The 15,000-nt window shown below is 40.7% G+C and overlaps 1 protein-coding gene across 1 annotated transcript in view; it reads right to left on the reverse strand.

Annotated features, from left to right (window-relative positions):
- Window positions 1-15,000, reverse strand: part of LOC107573958 (protein Dos) — a 21,477-nt gene that overhangs the window by 4,124 nt on the left and 2,353 nt on the right. Inside the window, exons 2-9 of the mRNA XM_016260422.1 lie at window positions 12,784-12,846; window positions 10,228-10,373; window positions 9,961-10,022; window positions 8,176-8,341; window positions 7,633-7,798; window positions 6,408-6,533; window positions 5,460-5,646; window positions 4,459-4,654 (exon numbers count right to left, since the gene is read on the reverse strand). Of these exons, the coding sequence (XP_016115908.1) occupies window positions 4,459-4,654; window positions 5,460-5,646; window positions 6,408-6,533; window positions 7,633-7,798; window positions 8,176-8,341; window positions 9,961-10,022; window positions 10,228-10,373; window positions 12,784-12,822 (1,088 nt within the window). The 5' untranslated portion in view covers window positions 12,823-12,846. The remainder of the gene's footprint in view (window positions 1-4,458; window positions 4,655-5,459; window positions 5,647-6,407; window positions 6,534-7,632; window positions 7,799-8,175; window positions 8,342-9,960; window positions 10,023-10,227; window positions 10,374-12,783; window positions 12,847-15,000) is intronic.

The raw sequence follows: 15,000 nt of genomic DNA on the forward strand, positions 1-15,000 counted from the left end.
AAAAATTAGTTTGTGCTGCTTCGGTTTTTAAGATATTAAAATAATATTTATTGCTCATTTTCTGAGGTCACTCAGCCCCCCACTGCTCCAAAATTGACCCCAAATAAGTTTGTTTGTTTGTGCTTCGTTTGTGCAGGTAAAAGTTTAGTTTGTGCTTCTTTGGTTTTTTAGATATTAAAATATTATTTAGTGATAATTCTGAGGTCACTCAGCCCCACACATGCTCCAAAATTAGCTACCCCAAATAGTCTTGTTTGTTTGTGCTTCGTTTGTGCTGGTAATATTTTCGTTTTCGCTACTCGTTTTTAAAGATTTTTTCCTAGTCAACAGATTAGTCAATGCTGATGGCCATCTCCACAGTATAAAGCAAATCCAAAAATGACGGAGTAGCCTATTCTAAGTTCTTTCTGCAGGGAAAAAAAAATGGAGAGATTGCGCAGGCACCTCTATCATATAGTAATACTATAATACTCCCACAAATACTTGACATGCGCATATATAGCGATTTTATTATTCATATACAAATAATAATAATAATACCCTGTTTTGGTCATATTTACTATTAATTGCCCAGCTCCCCATCAATGATCTAGCGCAGAGACATATAGTTCTAAACTGAATGTGCAAGAGAAGCATTAGCCTACTTCTAATTTGGCCAAAGAAAACCTGTTAAAATCAAAATGTTTCTATATTAATTTGTGCATTTTTCAATTGTTTATTAAAGGTGCAAAAAGTCATTAAAAAAATCAATATTTTACTTTTTCGGGCAGCATTTTGTGTACGGTTCTAATTTCAAATTTGGTTTTCAGGATGGCATTTAAAAATACAACAATCCTTCTTTTGTAATTTTTTTCGTCATGGTTAAAAAAGGAAAAACGAATGGATGCAAAAGTATAGGCTACACGGACCTGGAAACCGTAGGCTATTGCATGTTTTATTTGAGCGCAGAAATGAAAATAGGCCTATGTATATCAAGTCTTTATTTTTTTATGTAAAGACAATGAAATAGGCCTAGTTTTTTTTTTTCCGTTTAATTGGTCTAATTGAACGAAATATGGCTACTAACAATTAAGTGACTGCGACTATTTCATGAGATTTGGTTTGCTGTTTGAATTAATTACTTATTACTTCAACTGTATTGTTAAAAATGACAGTAAAAACAAAAATACCGGCACAAACGAGGCACAAACAAAGAAGATTATTTTGGGTGAATTTGGAGCATGTGGGGGGGCTGGTGACGTCATCGCATATAATTCAATGTCTAATATTTTAAAAACCGAAGCAGCACAAACAAAGCACAAACAAATGAGACTATTTGGGGTGAATTTGGAGTATGTTGGGGGGCTGAGTGACCTCAGAATGACCTATAAATATTCTTTTAATATCTAAAAAAACCGAAGCAGCACGAACGAAAATTTTTATAGCACAAACGGAGCACAAACGATTGAGACTATTTTGCCGACGTTTTGCGTTGGGTGGGGGGCCAACTTCACGGAGGTCTGGGGACCCACCACTACTGCACATTTTGGTTATCTCCTTCATCGGTCACACCTGATTCAACTCACCCAGCTCATTAGTAGAGACTGGAAGACTTCAATTGGGTCAGACAGATGAAGGCGATATCCAAAATGTGCATTAGTGGTGGGTCCTTAGGACATGTTTGAGAGCACTGCTCTATAGGTCTGGAGTGTCCACTCATGCTCCTGGAGGTCCACTATCCTTCAGAGTTTGTCTCCAGTCCTAATTAAAACACACCTTAACCAGCTATTCAAGGTCTTCAAGATCAGTGCTGTGTTTGGTCAGGTTTGAGCTAAACTCTAGGTCAGGGGTGCCCAATCCTGTTCCTACCTGCAGCATTTAGTTCCAACACACCTGTCTGTAATGAAAATCTCAGTCATTCAGCTGGTTCATTTGTGTTTGGTCAAGGTTAAAGTTAAACTTTGCAAGAAGGTAGATCTCCAGGCAAAAGATTTGGCACCCCTGCTATTGGACATTTGCCCTCCGAGAGCAGGATAGGACACCCCTAATTCAAGGGGGTCTAATCCTACTCCTGGAGGTCCACAACCCTGCAGAGTTTGGCTCAAATACTAATTAAACACACCTGAACCAGCTAATCAAGGATCACTAGAAACTTTTGGGCAGGTGGGAACAAAACTTTATAGCAGTGGTTCACCCAAAACTGCACATATTGCATGTCTCCTTTTTTCTGACACCCCCATTGGACACCCCTGCTCTAATGTCTAGGATATTTTGACAGGAGCTCCTGAGGTGACGTGGCTGTACCTGCTGAGGGCAGGAGGAGCTCCTGCGGTGGTATCCAAAGAACCGGCCGAGAGGCGTCTTGGCGGCTCCTTCTGTGGCTGTGCGGTGGTTTTACGCAACAAGAAGTCACTGACTCCACCGTGCAAGGTTTCTTCTCCCTGATCCAGAGTCTCGCTGGCCGCCCGCTGCCTCTGAAACGCACGTCTCCGCGGAGAACCTAAGGGAATACAAGAAAAACATGGGAATGTCCAGGAAGTGAAACCTTGGAAGTGACTGATTTGAGATGCTCTACATAGGCAGCATTGTGACAGTGTTAATTTATGTATTATTATAGCATTTATTAAAATTTTGGCTTTTATTTTATTTGTTTTCACTGAGCTCCTCACAGTGTGTTGTTCACGTCAGCAGCTCAGCAGGTTTTGGAATGGAGCTACAGAGAAGCTTGGAAAGGAGACGCCACGGCTCCCTCATCCTCTATAATGAGAGCATGTAATGCGATCTGAAGCTCATTAGAAGGAAATGAGCATGCCGTACTGACTGACCCTTCACATCAGGTGAAGAATAATGCGTTTATTTTATAATTCACTTATCAGGAAGCAGCTTTTGTCCTGCACTCCTGCTTGAAATATCTTGAACCAATCAGATCTCATTCCAGTCACATGACTGTAACTAGACTGAGCTACTCTAGCCGTATTGATCCGGTATTGATTCCTCTTCTCCAGGCTCATTCAAGGCTGAAGAAGACCTCCGTGTGAAAAACATTAAGGAGACTGCAGGATGTCTGGCTTTGGATTGTTTTACAGAATGTGATTCCTGAATAATACTGCAGCTCATATCATGAAGAATCATTACTGTTCATTGAACTATGAAGCATCTTTCAGAAGACAAAACATCCTCTCCAGTCCAACGAGAGCGTTTAATCAAACTGAACAGCAGAAACGACTTGATCCGAACTTCACATGTGGAGAGTTCATGGATTAAATCATGAATGGAAGTTCTTGTGTGTTTGAGGTCATCCTCACCTCTCGTGTCGAGACTCGCCGCTCTCTGGATGGTGTCTCGTCTCCATTTCTTGACGCTGAAGAACGGACCCGCTCCCTCCAGACTGGCGTGGCGTCTGAGCTTAGACAGGAAGTGGAACATGGTGCCCTGAGCCGGACAGGAAGTGGAATATCTGTCCATCAGCAGGCTTCTGTTCATTACCTCAATCTGGAGAGGAAGAGATCATGAAAGTGTCCAGCAGGTCACCGGTAATGCCAAACATATAAAGCACCAAACTCTGTAATACGATGACGAAGTCATTCTGTCCAGATGCAGTGCATAACTTAAATTCAATTCAACAAACAAACACTGATATGCACACAACTACTGTACAATTTACAGTCATGCAAATAATTTATTGCCAGTGTCACAATGGGACCCACCACTACTGCACATTTTGGTTATCTCCTTCATCGGTCACACCTGATTCAACTCACCCAGCTCATTAGTAGAGACTGGAAGACTTCAATTGGGTCAGACAGATGAAGGCGATATCCAAAATGTGCATTAGTGGTGGGTCCTTAGGACATGTTTGAGAGCACTGCTCTATAGGTCTGGAGTGTCCACTCATGCTCCTGGAGGTCCACTATCCTTCAGAGTTTGTCTCCAGTCCTAATTAAAACACACCTTAACCAGCTATTCAAGGTCTTCAAGATCAGTGCTGTGTTTGGTCAGGTTTGAGCTAAACTCTAGGTCAGGGGTGCCCAATCCTGTTCCTACCTGCAGCATTTAGTTCCAACACACCTGTCTGTAATGAAAATCTCAGTCATTCAGCTGGTTCATTTGTGTTTGGTCAAGGTTAGAGTTAAACTTTGCAAGAAGGTAGATCTCCAGGCAAAAGATTTGGCACCCCTGCTATTGGACATTTGCCCTCCGAGAGCAGGATAGGACACCCCTAATTCAAGGGGGTCTAATCCTACTCCTGGAGGTCCACAACCCTGCAGAGTTTGGCTCAAATACTAATTAAACACACCTGAACCAGCTAATCAAGGATCACTAGAAACTTTTGGGCAGGTGGGAACAAAACTTTATAGCAGTGGTTCACCCAAAACTGCACATATTGCATGTCTCCTTTTTTCTGACACCCCCATTGGACACCCCTGCTCTAATGTCTAGGATATTTTGACAGGAGCTCCTGAGGTGACGTGGCTGTACCTGCTGAGGGCAGGAGGAGCTCCTGCGGTGGTATCCAAAGAACCGGCCGAGAGGCGTCTTGGCGGCTCCTTCTGTGGCTGTGCGGTGGTTTTACGCAACAAGAAGTCACTGACTCCACCGTGCAAGGTTTCTTCTCCCTGATCCAGAGTCTCGCTGGCCGCCCGCTGCCTCTGAAACGCACGTCTCCGCGGAGAACCTAAGGGAATACAAGAAAAACATGGGAATGTCCAGGAAGTGAAACCTTGGAAGTGACTGATTTGAGATGCTCTACATAGGCAGCATTGTGACAGTGTTAATTTATGTATTATTATAGCATTTATTAAAATTTTGGCTTTTATTTTATTTGTTTTCACTGAGCTCCTCACAGTGTGTTGTTCACGTCAGCAGCTCAGCAGGTTTTGGAATGGAGCTACAGAGAAGCTTGGAAAGGAGACGCCACGGCTCCCTCATCCTCTATAATGAGAGCATGTAATGCGATCTGAAGCTCATTAGAAGGAAATGAGCATGCCGTACTGACTGACCCTTCACATCAGGTGAAGAATAATGCGTTTATTTTATAATTCACTTATCAGGAAGCAGCTTTTGTCCTGCACTCCTGCTTGAAATATCTTGAACCAATCAGATCTCATTCCAGTCACATGACTGTAACTAGACTGAGCTACTCTAGCCGTATTGATCCGGTATTGATTCCTCTTCTCCAGGCTCATTCAAGGCTGAAGAAGACCTCCGTGTGAAAAACATTAAGGAGACTGCAGGATGTCTGGCTTTGGATTGTTTTACAGAATGTGATTCCTGAATAATACTGCAGCTCATATCATGAAGAATCATTACTGTTCATTGAACTATGAAGCATCTTTCAGAAGACAAAACATCCTCTCCAGTCCAACGAGAGCGTTTAATCAAACTGAACAGCAGAAACGACTTGATCCGAACTTCACATGTGGAGAGTTCATGGATTAAATCATGAATGGAAGTTCTTGTGTGTTTGAGGTCATCCTCACCTCTCGTGTCGAGACTCGCCGCTCTCTGGATGGTGTCTCGTCTCCATTTCTTGACGCTGAAGAACGGACCCGCTCCCTCCAGACTGGCGTGGCGTCTGAGCTTAGACAGGAAGTGGAACATGGTGCCCTGAGCCGGACAGGAAGTGGAATATCTGTCCATCAGCAGGCTTCTGTTCATTACCTCAATCTGGAGAGGAAGAGATCATGAAAGTGTCCAGCAGGTCACCGGTAATGCCAAACATATAAAGCACCAAACTCTGTAATACGATGACGAAGTCATTCTGTCCAGATGCAGTGCATAACTTAAATTCAATTCAACAAACAAACACTGATATGCACACAACTACTGTACAATTTACAGTCATGCAAATAATTTATTGCCAGTGTCACAATGCAAAACATCCTAATGGCTTTTAATTTGTTCATGCAAAATTGAAATAAAGCTTATAAAAACATAAAATATCTAAAACATTTGATGAAATAAGATTGTTGAAGCACTAAAATAGTTAAAAAATACAACTACAATTATATAAAAATAAATTAAACCTAAAGACTAAAAACTAAAATGAAAACTGAAAATATTAAAATTAAATATTAATAGTTTAAAAATAATACTAAAAATTATCAAAGATGACTTTCCCCCGGTTTCACAGAAGAAAACTAAAGTGTAAGTCTGAGCTGTTTTAACTGAAATAAACTTGCGCTGATTGATCTTAAAATATATCAGTGCCTTTGTTTTGTCTCAAGATGCACACCAGTAATGTTTTTGCTAAAGCATGTTAATAAAAATTGCTTAAATGTCCTAATTGAACTATGGCCTAATCGTGGCTTACCTAAGCCCTGTCTGTGAAACCGGGCCTATGTGTGGGACTTTTGATGTATTCTGCCCGTGTTCTCGCCTGTGTTTATTAACTAATGTGTATTTCATTGATGCTCGGCGTGACTCACGGTGTGTGATCGGGTTGGTTTGGCGGTGTGTTTGGGGCTGGTGTTCAGTGTGTTTCCAGGCAGAGCACTGCTGGGGCTCTGAGCGCTCCACAATCCTGCAGGCTCCGGCACGGGACCCTCCACCGGCTGAAAACACACACAACATAGTGAGCTCACTACACAGGGTGCATTTCAAGGCATCATACACTCCAGACTGTAGCCAATATAATGATGCTGCTTTCTAGGCCCCTTCGTATGCATGATTTCAAACATACTTTATAAAGAACTGAATCCCAAAATGCATTGTGACAAATCACTGAAAAATCTGTGGAATATCAAAACGTTCAGCCTAATTGAAAATACACTATTTTACTCAATAATTATGCTCATTAAGAGTATGACAGCGTTAACTTAGCAGGTTCCTCCTCCAGTCCAGCACAGGGTTATTAATAACTCAAACCTTTTTTAAAAATATTTGTTACTTGAAATAAAATAATCGACACCAAATTATTATTATTTATTTTTTACTAGCTGCCAATGCAACATTTCTCATTGTTGTTGAAGCACTAAAATAACTACAGCTAAATAAATACAATTTATAAAAAACTACCGTATAGACGCATACAAAACATAATTACTAAATCTTTAACTTAAATGTGAAAACATAAAATATCAAAATAATATTTTGAGCACTGAGCAAATAAACAATCGGTTCTGATTGGATGACAGATGTTCTAACAGGTTGATTATTTATAATGTTATTATTTTTATTATAAATAGAAATCCGTTTCAGAAGCTGTGAGTCAGACACACTGACAGCGTTTGTGTTGCGTAACTGAACTGCGGCTCTGCAGAAAATGAATCAGGAGTGAGTCAGTGAGAGTTATGATGAACTGCGTCTAATTTACATGAGAAAGCGAGTTGCATTTACACCCAAATGATCATTCATCTACATGGAGCCCAAAAGAACTGCTATAATCTGCTGAAACACTCTCTGTTCAGTCACTTTTCCTGGACAAAGTCTTTGTGTGTCTGCGGATCATCAAGCCCAGTAAGAGTTAGTTTAGTTGTTCGTATAATGCGAGTAGTTCACTCTTAATATTTTACATTGCGTCACAAAAAGCCTGTATTGCAAGATGTGTGGATAGATGGGTCACTAGTGCATTTTTCATGTTTTCTGCAGTGCATACGACAGAAATAGACATGCTGGAGGTGATGCTGGAGAGATATGAAAGCAGTGTGTCACCTGGAATATGGAGAGGGATGGGTGTTGTGAGGGCTGTTCGCGGAGCGCCACGCTGTTCTCCGGTGAATCGCACTCCATGATGGTGAGGATCTTCAGCGCCGGCGGCTGCAGGTGCGTCAGACGAGCTTTCTTCAGGTGATGGAAGTCGCCCTCCGTCAGCGTGTACCTGCGAGACCGTTACAGCCCGTCAGGATCCAGATCAAGTCTCAGTGGTTATTTCATTTCCTTTCTGTTCTTTATGGTTGTGAACTAAAACATGAACTTGGTTCTCTGACAGACAGCTGGAAGTGGACAGTGACAAAACCAACTAGTTTAACTCCATTATAATTCTTAATTCTGTGAATCGAACAAAACACCAAAATTTAGATCTCTTAATCGAACAAAACCGGATGACACTGAAATCTCTTAAACAAAACAGACCAATGTTTAAGTCTCGTAATCAAACAAAACCAAACTAAAACATGAACATGATTCTCAACAGGTTGTCGTTCTTCGGTCGCTGCCGCTCTCGACCCTTGACCCCTTCATATGTGTGTGTCTGACCTTCGACCTGTCTCCTGGTCTTTGGCGCTCTGCTCATAGATGGCGGCCTCGTTGAAAGAGACCCGTCTTCCGGTGACCGACGCAGACGGGAAGTGATCCGCGTCCGTATCGTCATGACAGCTGGAAGAAGACAGCGACTCGCCGCTCTCGAGTCTGATCGTGACATCTGAAGAAAACGGAGAGAGACATCAGTGATGCACATTTGTTTCTCTTTATAAGCCGTGCGCTATATTTCTCAACATCGTCGCTTAAATAACTGATTCAATTTGGAAAATGTTAAACTCACATCAGGCTCTTTGAAAAACAGCATTTTTTCATCTTAAGACAACCGATTATATCTTCATTAATGCTTTTTGATAATTGTTCACTCTTGCTTAGAACAAAACTGACTATTAGCTAAATCTCTAGATGTGTGTCTGAGCATCAGACTTTTTATCTGCGACAACCAATCATATTTTCTCTAATAACTTTTTGAGAATCACTTACTCTCGCTCAGAACAAATCTGGCCAATATTTAAATTGCTAACAGAACAAAACCGACAAACATTTAGATCTCTTAATCGAACAAAACTGACCGACATTTAAAAACATGTTCATCAAATAAAACCAATCAACATTTAAAAATGTTAATCGAACGAAACTGACTGATGTTCAAAAATCTCCTAATCGAACAACATTTAAAGGTGACCTATTACAATACAATATGTAATACAAGTCTCAGGTGTCCCCAGAATGTGTTCAGCTCAAAATACTCCACAGATCATGTATTATATCATTTTAAAAATGCCTATTTTGAGTGGAAGCAGAAGCAGGCTGTTTTCGTGCCTGTCTCTTTAAATGCTAATGAGCTGCTGCTCTCCGCCCCCTTTTCCAGAATTGAGCTGTTCCTTGAGATGTACGTCAGATACTCTGATAAAAAAAAACATCTGTTTGGTTTTGATTATCATGGTTATCGTGCTGAAATCCTGTGTTTTAAAGCCATATGAGTTTAAACTTCTGTTATAGTGTTTTCTGAGCGCACACATCAGAAGCACGCACACAGAAAGCGGCTGTCACACGGCATGTGAGCATTAAACTAAGTTCTCTTTCATGTCTTATTGCGCTTAAACTGTCAAATAGACTCAAGTTTATATTATAAACACACGAGTTACAAAAACAGTGGGTTATGTCTGTGCAGGTAAACAGCTGGGAAAGCGATCGCATGTTTATATTAGATCTGTGTGGCAGCAGCGTAATATACAGTAAATCAATAAATCCACGGCTCTCTCGTCTCCTCTGAGGCTGGGACTCTAAACAGTGTTCTGTGCAGCTAACGATAGAACAGTTAGCTTGCTTTGCTCGAACTTTAGCCATGGCGTTAGAGCCGGTATACCAAGAGTGGCGGCAGCGTGAGTGGAAACGTGCAGATTAAGGGGCGGTGATATTATAATGAGATCCCTTTGCCACGTCACAAAGGGAGCGAAATCTGACGCGTTCATTTTTTTCAGAAAAATGCTTACCAAAACAAAGTTACTGGGTTAATCTTTTTCACGTTTCCTGGGTTGGTAGATGCACCGGAGACCCGGTTATAGCACATAAAACCGGAAAAAGTCAGATTTTCATGATAGTTCACCTTTAATAATGTTAATCGAACAAAACCGACTGATGTTCAAAAAATCTCTTAATCGAACGAAATCGATCAACATTTAAAAATCTCTTAATCAAACAATCTCAGTGAGTCTTTTAATTGAAGGCTTGGCCTGACTGTACTGCGGTGTTTGTGAATGACTCTGTTCTCACGTTCACCTTGCGTCGGCTGACTCTCCTCTATGTATGTGGTGTTGGTTTTCTCCAGATCATCACTGGCTCTGAACACCAAACAAACACAAACCACATCAAGATGATGAGACCTGTTGATTTGTTTAGCTTGTAATCACACACACACACACACACACTCTACAGTATGTGGTGATGAACAGGTTTGTCTACTCCAGTGTTTTGAGTCGTTTCTGCGGGTGAGAGTGAAGGAATGAACACTGTCTCCGGATGTTTGGAGTCGTGATTGTTCCTCACCTGGAATAGCGTCGCTCTCCTCGACAGCAGCGATGACAGAAGACCAGCAGGATGGACAGGAGGACCAGCGTCCCGCCGGCGAACACACACAGCAGCACCAGCAGCAGGACATAGTTCTCCTGAGAGCCGGATGCCAGCGGCACGTCCTGCAATGCATTTCACACTGATCTCGGTTTCAAAGTACTGTGCATTTCCTCCAGTGACTCGACCCGAGACATGAGGCTGAACCACAACAGACCATCAACTCCATCTACAGCCTTCCTGTAGCTCAAACAGTAGACCACAGCGCTCGCAACACAAAGGTCATAGGTTTGAGTCCACAGGGACAGTAAGGACTGACACAAAATGTATACTTGAATGCAATGCAGATCTAAACCACAGTGTGTCCAGAACCACAGATAATCAAGATTTACAACATAAAAAACAGTAAACATTAAAGTACAGACACATTGAATTGGACTGGTTTCATAACTGATGAATTTTGCAACATTAACGGTGTTATTTTCCTATTTGTTATAAATCAACCATAATTACGCGACTCATTTTGTGAATAGATTAAAGGAATAGTTTCACCCAAAACTGTGTGACTGACTTTGTGAGATATTTTGAGAAATGTCACACTGTTTTGTGTCCATACAATGGAAGTCAGTGGGGTCCAGTGCTGTTTGGTTCCTTCAAAATATCATCTTTTGTGTTTCACAGAAGCAAAGTCGCACAGGTTTGAATGCTGACAGATTGATCATTTCTGGCTGAATGATCCCTAAACTTGTGTTTAATAGGTAAGTTTATTTATTTATATAGCACATACACCGTGGTAATTCAAAGTGCTTTACAGAACATTTTTAAAAAATTGTAAGTTTTATAGTAAATACATAAAAATAGATGACTGTTTAAACAAAGAGACTGCACTGATTTACTGTAAGATCCTTATTAAATATCAGAGGCATTATTGATGCGTGCGATCCGTCAGCAGGAGTATGTACAGTGCGTACTACAGTTATCAGCAGCGCTGGATAATACAATTAACTCAGAGAGATGATTGATTAATTAGTGCTAACTGTAAGAACGAGTCTCATCATAATCAAAACTCTGATGGATCTTCAGTTCAGTTTCTGCATCTCTGAATGAGAAACGAGGACATGAGCGCTAAAATTAGAGACGCAATAAAGCCTTGAGCCAAGATGCATTTACTGCAGCTCCTCGAGAGTGTGTGTGTGTGTGTTTGGCTGGTGTCTGGAGTTCAGACGTGTGTGTGTGTGTGTGAAGCAAACAAACATTAAGTGCATGTGCTTATGGAAATTTTCCATCTGTGCTCCATGTAAACTAATTAGTGTGCAGCACTGAGACACAAACAGGCATCCTGTGAGGGGTTTCCCTCTGTCAGGTGAATCTGTCGGTCTGTCTCCATGGTAACCGTCTCCCTGCAGCCCCTCCCTCACCTGAGGAGCTTCCTCACCTACAGCAGGTGAAACACGACTGGCTTCAGATCCGCCAGATATACTCGAATAATAAAGATGTGAAATATTAACATTTTAAATAGCTAAAAATAGCTACCACAAAAATATTGAACAGCACAAGTGTTTTCAGCATTGATAATAATCAGAAATGTTTCTCGAGCAGCAGATCAGCATATTATACTGATTTCTGAAGATCATGTGACACTGAAGACTGGAGTAATGATGCTGAAAATACAGCTGCGCATCACAGAAATACATTACAGCTTAACAGAGATTCACATAGAGAACAGATATTTTAAATTACAATAATATTTCACAATTTTACTGTATTTTTATTCATATGCATATGATAACCCTATACAGGCTATGCCTAGGGTTTTTTTGTGGATATTTCAGAGCATCAGAGTTAGATCTATAAATGATTTTTAAAGATTTATTTGATTAATTTCTACGTCTGTCACATGTTTTGCTGATGGTGGGATGTGGTGTACCAGACACACCGAATCCTCTGGTATGTCATACGGGTGACAGGATTGTGAACACACCCATTAACACAAGCTGTTCCTGTTTTTCTCGTCCGCAGCGAATTAATTTGGAAACAGATTTCCTCTCACTGAGCTTCAGTGCGTCTCCAAACAGCACAGACTTTCAGCAGAGAAATGCCAAAAGACAGAGAAACACTTCGTCTGCAGTTTCTCACGCTGATGTTCTGCATGAAAACTGCAAAAACAGCGGCTCCTTTACCAAAGTTTCCCATTCATTTCTATGAAGGAAATATAGACATATTTCCAATCATCAATTTGGTTCTTTTGGGAAAACAAATGTTTCGCAGTTCAAGTAAAGCAACATTTTCTCACCTGCCAGCAGAATTAAAGACACTAGACATACATAATGCATCAGAGTTCAGCTGCTGGAACAGAATCATATTAAATGCTGCTGCTTTTAGCCTCTTTTATATTTTAATTTAGTTTTTGCTTTTACTTCAAGTGACAAAATATACACCAGAAAAAAATAAAATATTAATAATTTCCCCTCGTGTGAGAGAGAGAGAAGAGAGAGTGAGTGAGTGAGTGAGTGAGTGAGTGTTGGTTGTACTCACAGTGGTGAGGCGCGTCTGTAACGGAGACTCATCACTCATGGTCCAGAAGCATGTGTGAGACGCCTGTGAGATGCACAAGAGAAAATAACAGGCAGTCAGACGGACAGACGCTCGTCCATCATCAGGACCCCTGAGCGCTGATTCAGCAACATGAGCAGAATCACTGCAGAACGACTGTCCATCTGGATCAGAACACATCATTACAAATATGGTAGAACCATCACTTCAACAGCAAAAGACTGCTTTGTAAATAATCTTCCCAATTTGTCTCAATTCCTCAGCAAATTCAACAGCTCAGAAAAACTTGATGTTTTCTATAAACTATTGACTCTCTCTTTTCTAGCACTTTAGATACAGTTGCTCCTCTACGCTTAAGGATGATTAAGGAATACAGTCCAACATTGTGATATAACGAGCACACTCGCACCTTAAAGAGAGCAGCCCGGAAAATGGAGCGCAGCTACAAGAAAACAAAACTAGAGGTATTTCGTATTGCATGGAGGGAAAGTACTTTCTCCTACAGAAAAGCTCTAAAAACTGCTACATCTACTTACTTTGCATCTCTCTTAGAAGAGAACAAACACAACCCCAGACATTTATTCAATACAGTGGCTAAATTATCGAAAAATAAAGCATCAACAAGTGTTAACATTTCCCAACAGCACAGCAGTAATGACTTTATAAAATACTCTACTTCCAAGATCGATACTATTAGAGATAAAATTGTAACCATGCATCCGTCAGCTACAGTATCACATCAGATAGTGTGCTTACAATTCCACTCATTCTCTACTATAGGAGAGGAAGAATTGTATAAACTTTTTAAATCATCTAAAAAAACAACGTGTGTTGTTCGGGAGGCAGACACACTCTGTCAGTTTGAATCTAGATTAAAGAGTCTGTATCCAGATCAGATGGTGGATCAGCAGCTAGAGACGACCTCTACAGCCCTGAATGTCAGCGGAGACCACGTCAACTAAAAACAGATCCCCAGTGAAGACCTCATCACCTCGACAGCCATCGGCACAAGACCACGGGAACCAGACGAGTCCTCTGCACAATCTGACCTGTGCTGCAGCCTGGAAATAAACCACACCATGCTGGTTTGGTCTGGTCAGAGGAGAACTAGACCCCCACTGAGCCTGGTTTCTCCCAAGGTTTTTTCTCCATTTCTGTCACCGATGGAGTTTTGGGTACTTTGTGTTGCTTAGTTGGGGACGCTTGACTGATTGCACAGACACTATTGAAGAGAGCTGAACTGGATGATTACATCACTGAATCATCAATGAACTGACTTTAGCTGAAAAATGACTCTTTGTTGTTGTCTTCTTGCATTATTGACAAACTATGTTCCTGTTTAACACTGTAAAGCTGCTTTGACACAATCAGTACTGTATAAAGCGCTACACAAATAAAGGTGACTTGACACACAAACACACACATTTTATTTTAATTTTAAAGTTTTAGTAATTTAGTTTTGTGTTTTTGTCATTTTTAGTAGTTTTTGCTTGTGTGTATAGTTTTTATTAGGTTTTAGTTGATTTAATTTTAGTTATGTTAGCACTTTAACATAAACTAAATGAAAACGAGAAGTCGTTGGTATACTATTATAGTTTTTGTCAATATTTTGATTAGCCGTTATTTTATTTTATTTGTTAATTTTTTTATTTGAATTTTAGTTTTTGTTATTTCAGTTCAATGAAAATGAGATGTTGCCTTGGCAGCTCGTTGAAATAAAATATGTTTTATTTAATATTTAATAATATTTTATTTCAAGTAATGGAAATGTTTTTATGGTTTTAGTTTTAGTTAATAATAAGGACAGCTCAAGATCTTTGTTATTATTACTGACACATATTGTTGAGTTTATGCGGGTCATGCAAATGTTAATGAATGTTATGTTTGATTTCTCGTATATGACACAGGTAGTCATGTGACGCGTGTCCTGCAGCGAAACAGACCGAGACGCACTGGACTGAGACACACTCCGGTAGGACCGATGATGCACACACACACACACACACACACACACGTCCAGTGAACTAGAAGCCATAAACAATCCGACTTGTGCTTGATCCAGCATTCATTACAGCTATTTAACTCTCTGACCGCACACACACTGACCATTAACCAGCGACTCAGTGCTGAGTATTCATGAGGAAAACACACACACACACACACACACAGAGCAGAGCCAGAGATGCCCGCTGATGTCAC

Source organism: Sinocyclocheilus grahami, unplaced genomic scaffold, assembly GCF_001515645.1.
Source record: "Sinocyclocheilus grahami isolate Dianchi unplaced genomic scaffold, SAMN03320097.WGS_v1.1 scaffold2077.1, whole genome shotgun sequence".
Lineage (NCBI taxonomy): Eukaryota > Metazoa > Chordata > Actinopteri > Cypriniformes > Cyprinidae > Sinocyclocheilus > Sinocyclocheilus grahami.